The 11,875-nt window shown below is 56.3% G+C and overlaps 5 protein-coding genes across 5 annotated transcripts; 2 read left to right on the top strand and 3 right to left on the bottom strand.

Annotated features, from left to right (window-relative positions):
- The first annotated feature begins 2,401 nt into the window (after positions 1-2,401).
- Positions 2,402-3,843, top strand: N657DRAFT_585327 (carbohydrate kinase). Its single transcript, XM_062789783.1, has 2 exons — positions 2,402-2,960; positions 3,034-3,843. The coding sequence occupies exons 1-2, from the start codon at positions 2,685-2,687 to the stop codon at positions 3,481-3,483; spliced, it is 726 nt and encodes a 241-aa protein (XP_062652155.1). The 5' UTR covers positions 2,402-2,684; the 3' UTR covers positions 3,484-3,843.
- Positions 3,844-5,189: 1,346 nt separating this feature from the next.
- N657DRAFT_638846 (uncharacterized protein) lies at positions 5,190-7,320 on the bottom strand. The gene is made up of 2 exons (XM_062791662.1): positions 7,019-7,320; positions 5,190-6,957 (listed from the first exon to the last, which is right to left on the bottom strand). The coding sequence occupies exons 1-2, from the start codon at positions 7,089-7,091 to the stop codon at positions 5,615-5,617; spliced, it is 1,416 nt and encodes a 471-aa protein (XP_062652154.1). The 5' UTR covers positions 7,092-7,320; the 3' UTR covers positions 5,190-5,614.
- A 226-nt stretch (positions 7,321-7,546) lies between these two features.
- Positions 7,547-8,926, top strand: N657DRAFT_685934 (uncharacterized protein). Its single transcript, XM_062796807.1, has 2 exons — positions 7,547-7,985; positions 8,052-8,926. Exons 1-2 carry the CDS (start codon positions 7,594-7,596, stop codon positions 8,728-8,730), a joined length of 1,071 nt encoding a protein of 356 aa, XP_062652153.1. The 5' UTR covers positions 7,547-7,593; the 3' UTR covers positions 8,731-8,926.
- Positions 8,927-9,024: 98 nt separating this feature from the next.
- Positions 9,025-9,862, bottom strand: N657DRAFT_676178 (V-snare-domain-containing protein; the record flags this gene model as incomplete). Its single annotated transcript, XM_062795878.1, has 3 exons — positions 9,025-9,528; positions 9,582-9,710; positions 9,797-9,862. The coding sequence occupies 3 exons, from the start codon at positions 9,860-9,862 to the stop codon at positions 9,025-9,027; spliced, it is 699 nt and encodes a 232-aa protein (XP_062652152.1).
- Positions 9,863-10,357: 495 nt separating this feature from the next.
- On the bottom strand, positions 10,358-11,726 carry N657DRAFT_638843 (uncharacterized protein). The gene is made up of 3 exons (XM_062791661.1): positions 11,562-11,726; positions 10,959-11,294; positions 10,358-10,894 (listed from the first exon to the last, which is right to left on the bottom strand). Exons 1-3 carry the CDS (start codon positions 11,679-11,681, stop codon positions 10,742-10,744), a joined length of 609 nt encoding a protein of 202 aa, XP_062652151.1. The 5' UTR covers positions 11,682-11,726; the 3' UTR covers positions 10,358-10,741.
- Between the last annotated feature and the right edge of the window lie 149 nt (positions 11,727-11,875).

Here is an 11,875-nt window from a genome sequence, read left to right as displayed (position 1 = left end):
ATAGATGGTGAGGGGTCGGAGATGAGGACACCCTTAAAAAAAGGCTGCTCTGATTCAGGACGTCGGCATTGGGTGGCAGTCATTCCCTGTATGTAAGAATAGGGATGGGACTTGCTGCCGTATGTAGGATGCCGCATCCTGGAGACTCTGGCTTGCCTGCTGGCAACTTGGACATCACCCGCATGAAAAGCGGACAGAAGGCGTGCTGCACCGAGCGTCGTGAAGAAAGAGGGCTACCTGATGAACGAGGCAGGGCTCTGCACTCGTGTAACCCAGGTTGAGCGAGTGTCATTCACAGATCCTCGCTAAGTGGAAAGAGATGGAACGAGACGAAAGAAATAAAACAAAAAGAAGAGGACAGAGAGAGAGTTAGAGACTCTTCGGACAATCGGGAGTTGTTCACTTAGCGATTGGCTGTTGTGTGTACCGCCAATATGGACCTTTGTTATAACGTAGTACCTAATGCGGTGATTCCTCCCGTCGTGGTTTTGCAACTTGACTGTCCAGCCTTGCGAGGTGTTCAATGTCATCAATCGTCATGTTGCCAGGGGTAGCACCAGAATAGCTCACTTGCAGCAAGTCACCAATGCACTTCGATGAATCTGAAATGGTGCAGCACCAACAGAGCCTTGACTGGTTCATGCTTCTCGCATCCGCAGCTGAAGACTGAGGAGCGGTGAGGACCCAAGCTCCGTGGTTTGGCAGGTGGGCGTTCCAAATCCGGGGTACATAAGGTATAATGGATGTAACGTAATCCGTACTGCAGTAGTAATATAAATTCGCATCTCTATGCCTTTGATGCATGAATCCTTGGCAGCAGCTAGAAACAGAACTGGGAGGCTTTCCAGCTTGATCCACAGTTGCATGAACCTAGGCAGTCCTGCACCGTAACGCATTGGGGGATATGTGAGGCTTTCAGGTGTCCACCTCCCGTCAGCAGCCGACAGAGAATGGCCCCTCCTCAAGTGTCACGGTTGAAGCACAACCATAGACATCGAGGTTATGCTGGTACACACTAAGAGGGGATCTGGGTGGTTTATGCTTTGAATGTCCAATGTTCGTCTGGCGTGCTGCTACAAGTTCGAAAGCTGTTTGACAAGGCACTTCGGGAAGAGCCAAGCATCTCAAGCACTCGGTGATCCGGTATGCCGCATTTCGTTACGAGATCTGCAGCCCGATGCCCGGGATTTGGCCCAAGCTGGGGTGGCCCGGGCTTCGCAACTGCGACCAATTTCCCAGGGATTGGAGCCGGTTGGGTCATCAGCGGGGCAGCATCAAAAACAAGGCATGTCACGAGGCCTTGAGCCATTGCTCGCTCTGCTTGGGTGGCGCTGCGATTGAGCATTGACCCGCTCGGAAGGCTTCACTCCAGCTCATCCGAATGACTGGGAGTTGGACATTCATGAGCACCTTTGATGCAATCTCATCTCCCAGGGGAACGCTTTGTTCTGACTGGCATGTATTATCTGCTTGGTTCCTCTTCAGGGGTTGCAAGTTGTTTTCCTAACCTGTGGTGAAAATTTCGACCTCCAATCTTAGGTTCGCTGATCCGGCACTGTGAGCTGCCCCCCACGCTCCCCCAGAACCCGGCCTAGGAGGTCCCCGGATGGGTTAGCACACCAATCCCTCGGGATCGTTTCATCCTTGGCCACGCTTGCTCCCTCTTCAAAAGAATACCCCTTGTTCCAGGCCCCGAGGTAAGGTAAGGTAAGGAAAGAACTGCATCAAGGGGTCTCTGCGCAGTCACTGCTTCAGGTCTGCGGCTATGTTGGCAGCTGTGCGGATGAAAAATGTAGCGCTGGGTGATTTCAACCATTTCTTGTCGCAGTGTCCTGTCAGCATTTCCATTGTGCCTCAATCCATCCCGTGCTGCCTCCCCAGGAAAATCTTCCCCGAGTTTCCACACGAGGTACTTCGACCCCCTGAACGGGTACCTCTCGCATACCTGGCACTACACCCCCCCCCCACTGCACACGCCTCTCCATTGCCAAGCCCGAGATTCCACCACTCATGACGCTGAATCCAATTTGAGTCTTCCAAGTCTGTCCAAAGTGCCAATCGGATTTCCTGTTTTCAGTGAGATTCATGAGATTCACCCCACGAAAGATGTGCTCTGAGCGCGTGAGGGGCGGGACGCCATGCACGGAACGCATTCGGTGAACATGTACAGTACGAAATAGGGCAAGTATTTCACTGCAAAAGGCTCCGCCGAGTCCAGGTCAGGTACCCCCGACCCCAGATGGAAAACGTTAGGTCATCGCTGACAGTTGGCTGCCCACTCAAAGCCTCAGCTATATATTGAATGCCCGCGTTCCGCCATCGGCTTGTTTCTTGGTTTCCTGGTCTAATTGTTTGCTCGTTTCATTAATCTTTGGCGGGTTGTTTGCACTTCTCCGTGTGTTCTCTTCCTTTCCACAATCACAGACTTTGAACTCCTCCTGTTGCCACTTGCCGATTTTGGTAGTGCCTGCTTTCATCCCACGTCAGTCCGGTCACTTACACCATAAGCCCTGAACACACGCCGTAACGACTTCAACCTGCTACAGCAAAGCGCACGCGATTCCTCATCAAATACAATAGCGTTGTGACTGCCACTTCCAGTGATTCACCAGTGCAGCTGTACGTTACAACAACATTTTCTCCCACTGCTGGCCGCCCCTTTCTTGGTCTTGTCGTCGTCAGCCATGCTCTCCTCGGTGGCATTCAACGGGCAGAGGCCTTCCTCTGCCAGCGCCATGTCCTCCGGACACCAAATTATCCCACCCTCGCCCAAGGCTGCGCGTCTCCCTATTACCTCTCTCTCCAAAGGCATTATGGCCAACGGCGCCACATCCACGGTTGATTCGCCCGCAAGGGACCAGCATATCTGGCTCGTAACGGGCCCCGCTGGCTGCGGAAAGAGCACTGTAGCAAAGCACCTTGCCACTTCGCTTCAAGTGCCCTTCATCGAGGGCGATGAGGTACGTCCTGCCCGGAGAATGACCGCTTGATCGAATGTCACCCCATACTGATCATCTCCCACCTTGATTATAGTACCACCCCCAGGCAAACATCGAAAAGATGAGCGCCGGCATCCCCCTGACCGACGCCGACAGGTGGGACTGGCTGACAGCCCTCCGCGAAGCCTCGATCCAGGCGCTCGACAAGGGCAACAGCGGCGTCGTGCTGACCTGCTCGGCGCTCAAGCGCAAGTACCGCGACGTCATCCGCGTGGCGCCCTACTTCACGCCCAACCTCCACCTTCACTTCATCTACCTCGACGCGCCTGAGGAGGTGCTCCTGCAGCGCGTGTCGGCGCGGCAAAACCACTACATGGGCGCCAACATGGTCCACAGCCAGTTCGAAGTCCTGGAGAAGCCGCAGGCGGACGAGGTCGACGTCATCACCATCGATGTGACCCGCTCACCGGAGGAGGTCATGGCCGATTCTTTCAACAGGGTTCTTGAGACGATGGAGGGCTCTGGGTCACAACCCGAGGCGTGACAAATTGGCGGGGAGGATGCGGGCTGAACTGCCGCGCTTTAATACATTGTTTTCAGCGAGGAGGTTTTGGGCGGTACCATCATAATATTGCATAGGATTCGGAGTTGGGCCTCTTCGCCGTGGCTTTGATTACGTTGCTTGGTCGTCTTGGTTCTCTTTGGGCGCTATGCGGGCACGGGGGAAGGAATGGGTATCAGCGCCTGTTGAAGACGCTTGTCACGTTCTTGGATGGGCTTTGCATGGGCGAAAGGCGGACTGCACAGCTACTTCATTCGGCCAAGGGCGTTTTAAAATGGATCTACACTGGAGCAGGATTTTGCCGCTCTGGAGCAAGCAAATCTGAAATCTGACATTTTCTACCCCTATTCATGGCTTTGAAGATGTTCTCTCCTCCCTCCCCACCCCCCCCCTCCGTCCTTCGCGCCCCGGGAACCTCATCAGCTCCCTGATTTTACACTGACTTCGGTTTCTGCAACTCTCGGTGTAGCCATCGGACATGGGTCTCAATATATCCCTTTTACTAGGTAAACCCCGTTGAAACTGGGCGATAACCGTGCTCTAAGAGTTCCCCAAGGATATGGAGAAATGCGCCCTCACTTCCAGCAGTCTGGTAACATGCGGCCAAGAGAGCGCGGGACGAGCCGTGACCAAGACAGCTCCGTTTAAGAACCGAGCGGGAATGATATGAATCTTTTTTAAAGAATGGCAATGGGAGAAGTCGTACTGTAACCGCCAAGCTTGATACAACAATCAACAACTTATTACCCCTTCCACGCCCGCTTCGTTGCCTGGTGAGCAAGGAGGCACACCTATTCTTGGCACTCACCTCCTTTAATCCCCTCACCACAGAAAGGGTAGCCTTGCACTAGACATCATTTGTGCTTACCGTGCATGCCGCTGTTTTTCTCTCTCCCTTTAGCAAGGCAGTAACCAACAACTGCCGAGCATGCTGTTGTCATGATGACTTGGTGTCAGCGTGAAAGTAACCCTCCGTTCCAACAATTCCAACCGCAGGATCAGCCATCATGCAATTTACGCACATATCCCGCTCTCCCACATATGCCTCACCGCCGCGCCGGCGCGCTCGACCGGTCAAGGCTTTACACACTATGGCCTCTAAAAGGCCGTCATGCCTCGGCGTGTAAAGAGGGGGCAGTCGCTTGCTTTTCTTGGGGCCACCGTCGTGGCTCACATCATACTCACATCACATTCCCCCTTGGCACAACATCTGCTAATATCTACAGTTAAGGACGGAAGATACGATGAAACAGACACAATAACCCTGGGGCCTGTAAACCCCGATTGGGGGCTTGGGTAGTGTCAAATATCGCGCGGTGGGGGAACAAGAAGACCGGGTATGTTTGACAGCGGCCACCCTTGGGTTCTTCCCCGACATCAGTATTTTTGATGTGACGATCCTGGTACTGCTGTGTACCTACTCTGTACCGCAAAGAGACAAGACCACAGGAAAAAGGGAATGGTTTCGGAACAAAAAGGCGGGTCGTGGCTTGGGGGGAGGACGGCTCAGAGCTCGAAACGGCTGCCAGAAGTGGGGGATCACGAGGCCGCGGGCGACCATTGACGGGACGCTGCAGGCTGCAGGTTTTGTCGTCTGGGCTGCATGACAGAAAAGCAAGAAAGAGACTCATCATCGCATGTCGCCTGCCGGAAAAAGGAGGAAAAGGGAACATGTTCTGAAGCTAACGGGACGTGGTACGAATACTTGTGAAACTTTTGACTCGTGAGCACCCAAAAATCAGAAAATGGCTACTATGAATCAACCAGAGAACTAGCCTGCCTGCTTTGTCTGTGTCTAAGTGTGCACTCGTCTCGAAATAAAACACCGCAACAGCTTGCGTACATTATAACCGGGCTAAGCGAGCGAGTACGGCCGACCGGATGAATCCTGCTGCGCTTCACCGCGCCACCCTCTCAGCCAAACACTTGCCCCTCATCCCTATCCTGCTTCACGCCCAACTCGGAGCAAGTAAACCTCGAGACCTTCTCCCTCCCACACTCCTTCAACTCAGCAGCGTACTCTATATTCTTTCTTTCTCTCTCTCTCTCACACACACACACACACACTCTCTCTCTTTCTCTCGCTCGCTCGCTCGCTCGGGCCTTTTCCGGCTTAGCGCAGGTGCATAACCATGACATCCGGCTCCTCGACAATCGCCCTGACCACCTCGGCAGCGCGGGCCATGGTCGCCCCGTCAACAACCCTGTGGTCAGCGCTCCAGCTGAAATTGCACACCTGCCTGCGCACGACCCGGTCCTCCTCCCCGGGCACCGTCGAGAAGGCCGGCACGGTGCGCATGCGGCCGACGCCCAGGATGGCCACCTCGCGCTCGACGACGACGGGCGACAGGTAGGTGCCGCCAATGCTGCCGATGTTGCTGACCGTGATGGTGCCGCCCGACATGTCCTGCGGCGAGAGCTTGCCCGCCGTGGCGAGCGTCTGCAGCCGCGCCAGCTCGGCCGCGATGCCCAGGATGTTGAGGCTGCCGACATTTTTGATTACCGGAACGAGCAGGCCCGAGGGCGTGTCCATGGCCACGCCAATGTTGTGCTGGCTGCGCAGGACGAGGGTTGGCTTGCTGTTGTTGGCGCTGTCGACGTCTACGCGGGCGTTGAGGATCGGGTACTTGTAGAGGGCCATGGACACGGCCTTGATGATGAAGGGTAGGTATGAGAGCTTGCCCACTTGGCTGTCGCTCAAGCCTGACTTGGACAGGACCCTGTTCAGGCGCCCACGGAGCTCGACGAGCGAAGTGAAGTCGACCTCGTCGGCGTAGAGGAAGTGGGGAATGCTGAGGGAACGCGTCATGGTCTTGAACATCATCTCCTGTGTCCGGGTGAGAGCGATTGGTGTCTCTTGCTGCGCCTCTGTCGTCGACCTTTCTGGTGATGTGAAGGCGGCAGCCGCCGGTGGTTGAGTGGCTGATGCTGGAGCAGACGGCGCTTTCCTCCTTTCCACAAACTTGTAGATGTCCTCCTTGAGCACCCGCCCATCCCTTCCTGTGCCATTCACTTCTGAGATCTCGACACTCAATTCCTTTGACAAGTGCCTGACTGCGGGCGTTGCGAGCGTGGCATGCTTTCCCCGGCCCTTAGGTGTGCTTTGGGTCTCATGCTCGGTCAAGATGGCGACCTGTGATGCTGCTGTCTCTTCGGCTGGAGGACGTACTGGCGCCTGAGTTGGCTTCGGCTCCGTCTCTTTTTCGAGTGCTTGAACCGGCGCCAGAGCGCCCACATCCTCCTCCTTGACATCCCCTTGAATGTCGATGTCGACAAACGGCTTGCCGACCTTGGCCATTTCGCCGGCCTCGTAATGTAGCTTTTTGACGACGCCTGCAAAGCGGCTGGTGATCTCTACCGAAGCCTTGTCGCTCTGGACCTCGCACAGAGGCGAAAACTCCTCAACACGCGCCCCTGGCTCAACGAACCATTGAATGATCTCGCACTCGACGATGCCTTGGGGGAGCAAAGGGTCAGTTAAATGTGAAGACGCTGAGGAGGACGGGGTTCTGCATACCTTCTCCAATATCAGCGAGCAGCACTGGCTTCACCGCCAGAAGAGGCCTTGCGGCATGCAATGCGCGTGCCATGGATGGCGGAGACAGCGGGGAGATCATCGAGACTGCACCGCGCCGACTTAGACCTCTGTAGAGGCGCCATTGCTGGCGCACTGCGCGGGAACTGTGGCTCCAGAACATAGTGGACAAGGACGACAGCTAACACCAGCGTCGAGGTTTGCAAGCGGTCACATCTCAAGTTCAATTCATTCTGGGACGAACGATCCCAAGGGGCAGGGCAACAACGAGCGGTTCAGGGCCATGGCTTGCTGCGGCTTATGACCCTGCTGAATGACGTTAGAAGCCGAGCTGTCCAGGGGCACAGGTGCCCCGCGGATAGCCGAGCATTTGACCCTGAGCAAAGGTTGCCCGAGACTCCGGACCAACATTGCGGGGCCCCTGAAGCGCTAGCGTGATCGGGTTGCGGGTGAAAGTGGGTCCAAAACGTTATCGAGTTGCACGGAAATTTTGGGATGAGCTCCGTCACCATCCAACGCCGACATCCGTCTTGCAGTTGCGACGCCCTGTTTGCACTATGATTACACGGACGGGCATCCGGATAGTCTTTCGGCCAGCGACTTGCTTCCTCTGTCAATGGCGCACATTTAGCGTATCCTACCGGCAATTGGCCGACAAGCCGCCGGGGCCGCCCGCCGGGGCCGCGACCAGTTCGAAACAGACACCCGGCCCATCTCCGGGCCCGGCCGGGAGTGGTGATGCAGGCCTCGCGGAGGGTCCGCTCGCCCATGCACCCCGATCATTTGGCAAGAAGCTTACCGAGTTTACGCCAACACCGCTGGCAAGGCCAATTGGCATGAACTACCCCCCAAGCGCCGGCGAGAACACGGGCAAGGATAACCGAACGCTCAAAGAGCGCCACGCGGACTTCACCAACTACGAGAAGCACCTGAAGCGCCGAGAGTACCTGTACGCACCTGGCGCCTATTACCCCATTCCGTAGTACACTCACCATGCTAACACGACCCGCACCAGCAAAAACAAAATCTCGCGCCCCTACTTCCGCGACTGGCGCAACCTCCAGTTCCACGAAGGCAAGACCTTCCTCTCGCCGCCGCGCCCCTTCCGCGCCGACCTCTCCCTCTACTTCCCCAACCTACACGGCCGCACCCTTGCCAAGTCCCCATCCGCCAAGGCTGCCGACACGACCCCTCTCCTGGAAGGCCGCGCCTCGGTCGTCTCCGTATTCAGCGGCATGTGGGCCGAGAACCAGGCCAAGTCGTTTACCGCCCCTGACCAGAACCCGGCGCTGCACGAGGTGGTCCGGACCAGCGGTGGGCGCGCGCAGCTGGTGCAGGTCAATGTCGAGGAGGACATGCTCAAGGCGTGGCTGATCCGGCTGTTTATGGGCTCTCTGCGCCGGCGGATCGGCAGGGAGAACTGGGACAAGTACTTTATCGTGAGGAGGGGCATTTCGGACGAGATTCGCGAGTCGATTGGCTTGTTGAACGGCAAGGTCGGGTATACCTATCTGGTTGACCACCAGTGCAGGATACGTTGGGCCGGCAGTGGGACTGCAGAGCCCGAGGAGAGAGAGGGGTTGGTGAAGGGGGTGCGGAGGATACTGAGCGAGATAGAGAAGGAAGGGGTCGTGGAGCATTTTGTTCTGAAGCCAGTCGCGAAGAAAGTGGTCGAGAACGTGGCTGAGAAGTAGCTCATGGTATGGGCGACTTGGTCGAGTTTCGTGATACCCATGGTCTTGTTGAATAGAACGCCGCCACTCATCCTTGCTTTGTGTAAAAGCGATATAGGTGGTGATGTACGTTAGAAATGCGTTTCTTTCTGCGGCTGTGCCTAGCGATAACCATCCAGCCGTTCCCCAAACTCCTTAAACGCCGACCTAGCCATGCTTCCCAAAGCCGCGAACCAGCATTATCCAAGTATCTCAACGTTTCAAGCTCGTGATGCTCCCTCTTTCCCCCGGGCAGGCATGCCGAACCTTCCCTGCTCACAGAAAGAACCAAAACGCCAAGAAGCACAAGGCAATAAACGACCCCATGATGATGCCATCCCGCCTCTTCTTGGCCGAGATGCGCCCAATCAGCGTATTGATGCCCGGCACCTGGCTCGCGGCGAGCGTGATGCGTCGGTTGATGCTGGCGAGGGTCTCACGCTGCAGCGCGAAGTTGTCCTGCACGGCGTACGCCTGGCTCAGCACGCTGTCGGCCACGTCATGGCTGCGGTCCAGCCGCGCCCGCTCGTCCAGCATGTACTCGGCCTCGGCCGCAGCCGGGTTGGCCGCGCGGTACGCCGAGATGTCGTCGCGCACGCTGCCGAGCAGGTTGGCGCGGTCGCGCGCCTCCTGGATCGACTTTCGCAGCCGGGCGAGGTCGCGCCGGTGGTCCGACAGCTTGTCCCGCAGCAGCGCGAGGTTGTTCTGCTTGAGCGCCGACGAGGTGAGCGTCGTTTCCGAGTCGAGAAGGTGGCCTAGCTGTGCGACGACGGTTTCGCGCTGGGTGGGGGAAGAGATGGTCAGCTATCATGGGGGCATCTGGGTAGGGGAACCTTTTGTAAGCCTGCCTTGTCTAGCAACTCCTGCACTTTGGCTTCTGCATTCTTCTCTTCTTCTGTCGGCTTTGGAGGGATATTTGTTTGCGTAGAGAACTGCGAATATGTCTGGAGGCATGTCTCGGTCTGCAGCAAAGGGTCAACGTCAACACTGCTGCTCATTCATCCCCCTTCTTCCCGACATAACCTCCATCTTCTGAGGGACAACCTACTTGTGATTCCAACGACCGGGCCTGTTGCCTCAGCTGAGCCCAGCCCTGACCTGCCGTCGTCGCCATGCTGCCTGCAATGACGAGGAACAAGAGAGAGTATAAGAAACCTACAGCATCCGAAGCGACGATGTCGCCGTATTAAGGGTTCTTTCTCCCTGGAAAGTTGAGCTGATCCACTTGTGTCTGTTTCTTTGTGAGGTCACGCCGTGGCGTCTCATTGCGGAACCTAGCGTCACAGAGTACCCAAGCTCAGGGTTAGGGGTAGCATCAAGTGAATGTCTGCAACGGCTTGCCAGGAATCGGCGATTTGGATTGAAGCCGTGGTCCTGAGTACTTGGTGTTTGTGTAGATACCTACCTGGTATATTTATTCGTTAGGGCGGCAGCATGGCCATCTACGTGAGTACCTGCGCTTCTGTAGATGCAATTCCAGGCCCCAATCAGCTGTCGAAGCACGGGGGCAGGTGCAGTTGTTACCTTGCGTCAGAGCAACAACCTTGAGGGCCTGACTCAGCCAGCAAGGTGCGCGTTCATCGGTCTCGTATCGTCAACAGTCTGAGCATGAAATCTGGAACTCCGCGGTATTGAGCTCGATGTACTTCTTGTTCATCTCCCCTGGTGTCTCCAGTGATCTAATTCGCACTAGATTCGGGGTTGTCTTTGTTGTGCCTGGTTGTATTTGCCCTGCCATCCAGCGCAAAGTCACGGTTATCCCATGAACAAATCACCAGCGGCATCCCCATTTGCTCCGAAACCCAGTTGTTGTTCATGGATATCCGATCCTGTGAAGAGCCCGGTGATTGTGGGATCTTGATGACTGTAAACCCTCATTACAGACGCCGTAATGGACCGAGAACCGTCAAACGTCCAAATGCAATTGGCCAAGCCATAACCGTAAACCGCGCCATCGACCACCCATCACGCCCACGCCCTGCTAACCAACCCTCTACCACTTCATCAGGTGAGGCTTGTCGCCCTTGCGGAGGCTGAAAGAGGTGGCAAGGTAGCTGGCGAGCATGTCGACCTTCTTGATGTTGGCAATCAGAGCCTTGTCGACGGCCTTCTGGTCAGCCGCCCGGCTGCTCGAGACTTCCTTCTTCTATGCATCTTGTCAGTCCGGCTGCTCATCCGCCCCCGCTCCCAGATCGGATTCCAAGTCGTACCTGGGGCTTCTCTCCCTGCTTGAAGAAGGCCTCCTCGCTGGCTTTCTCCTTAGATTTCTCCGCGGTGAAGTACTTCGGCCGGGAAATCTCCTCAAGCTTGGCCTCGTCGATGCCAGCCAGGTCGACCTTGAGGGATGTGGCGATGACGTATCTCGAATTGACGCGACGAAGAGGAACACCGTTGATCTTGAAGGGCCCAGTGACCAGCAGGACACCCTGGTCGAGGTTCTTGAGAAGAATGACACGCTTGCCGCGGAACCGACCAGCGAGCAGGATCAGAACGGTGCCGGGCTGGAGGGAGCTGCGAGGACCCCAGGGGCGGACGGCCTTGCGGACCTGATAGCGAACCAAGGTCAGAACGAATTCGTGCCAGAGATCGCAAGCTCGATTGACACCATATCCATCTCTTCCCGGGCATCCCCATCCTCCCCTTGACCAGTTCCTCATCCTCAGTCCCTCCTCTTGCTGCCTCCGCTCTAAAATAGAGTCAAAGTACGTTTCTGCCCAGCCCAGCCAGCCCATAGTCGAGTCCCACCCAAACTCCCAACCTCCAAGCCCCCGAAACACCGTAAATCAACTCAGAAGATGGATGCATCCACGTACCTGGCGAGGCTTGGCCTCGTCCTCAGCAGGGTACCATTTCTGAGCCTTCTCGGACGGGTGAGGGATCGTCCGAGACGACTTGCCAAAGGTCTTAGTCGTAGGAGCTGCCGACGACGACATCTTGAGCGCTTTGGCTGTTGGGTGGATTAGTAAAAATCGTTGGTCGGTCGTCAACGTCTTGACTTGTCGCTGCTCGAGATTTTGAAATGAGTGAGCCGCCGGTTGTGCGCAAGTTCGAAAAGGCCAAACCCCAAGCTAACCGCTTTCGGAACTTGCGGGAAGATCCTGGCTCGAAGCCGGAGTGCCACAACGCG

The sequence above is a fragment of the Parathielavia appendiculata genome, assembly GCF_033297405.1.
Source record: "Parathielavia appendiculata strain CBS 731.68 unplaced genomic scaffold N657scaffold_1, whole genome shotgun sequence".
NCBI classification, from domain to species: Eukaryota; Fungi; Ascomycota; class Sordariomycetes; order Sordariales; family Chaetomiaceae; genus Parathielavia; species Parathielavia appendiculata.
This window is presented reverse-complemented; position numbering and strand designations above follow the sequence as displayed.

Excerpts from the sequence above, each read along its gene's own strand:
- N657DRAFT_685934 (XM_062796807.1), top strand. The coding sequence starts at position 7,594 with ATGATTACACGGACGGGCATCCGGATAGTCTTTCGGCCAGCGACTTGC. Across the intron at positions 7,986-8,051 it reads CTGAAGCGCCGAGAGTACCT|CAAAAACAAAATCTCGCGCC; the intron begins GTACGCACCTGG and ends GACCCGCACCAG.
- N657DRAFT_638846 (XM_062791662.1), bottom strand. The coding sequence starts at position 7,091 with ATGGCACGCGCATTGCATGCCGCAAGGCCTCTTCTGGCGGTGAAGCCA. Across the intron at positions 6,958-7,018 it reads GCTCGCTGATATTGGAGAAG|GCATCGTCGAGTGCGAGATC; the intron begins GTATGCAGAACC and ends TGCTCCCCCAAG.
- N657DRAFT_638843 (XM_062791661.1), bottom strand. The coding sequence starts at position 11,681 with ATGTCGTCGTCGGCAGCTCCTACGACTAAGACCTTTGGCAAGTCGTCT. Across the intron at positions 11,295-11,561 it reads ACGAGGCCAAGCCTCGCCAG|GTCCGCAAGGCCGTCCGCCC; the intron begins GTACGTGGATGC and ends GTTCGCTATCAG. Across the intron at positions 10,895-10,958 it reads AGCAGGGAGAGAAGCCCCAG|AAGAAGGAAGTCTCGAGCAG; the intron begins GTACGACTTGGA and ends CAAGATGCATAG.
- N657DRAFT_585327 (XM_062789783.1), top strand. The coding sequence starts at position 2,685 with ATGCTCTCCTCGGTGGCATTCAACGGGCAGAGGCCTTCCTCTGCCAGC. Across the intron at positions 2,961-3,033 it reads CCTTCATCGAGGGCGATGAG|TACCACCCCCAGGCAAACAT; the intron begins GTACGTCCTGCC and ends CCTTGATTATAG.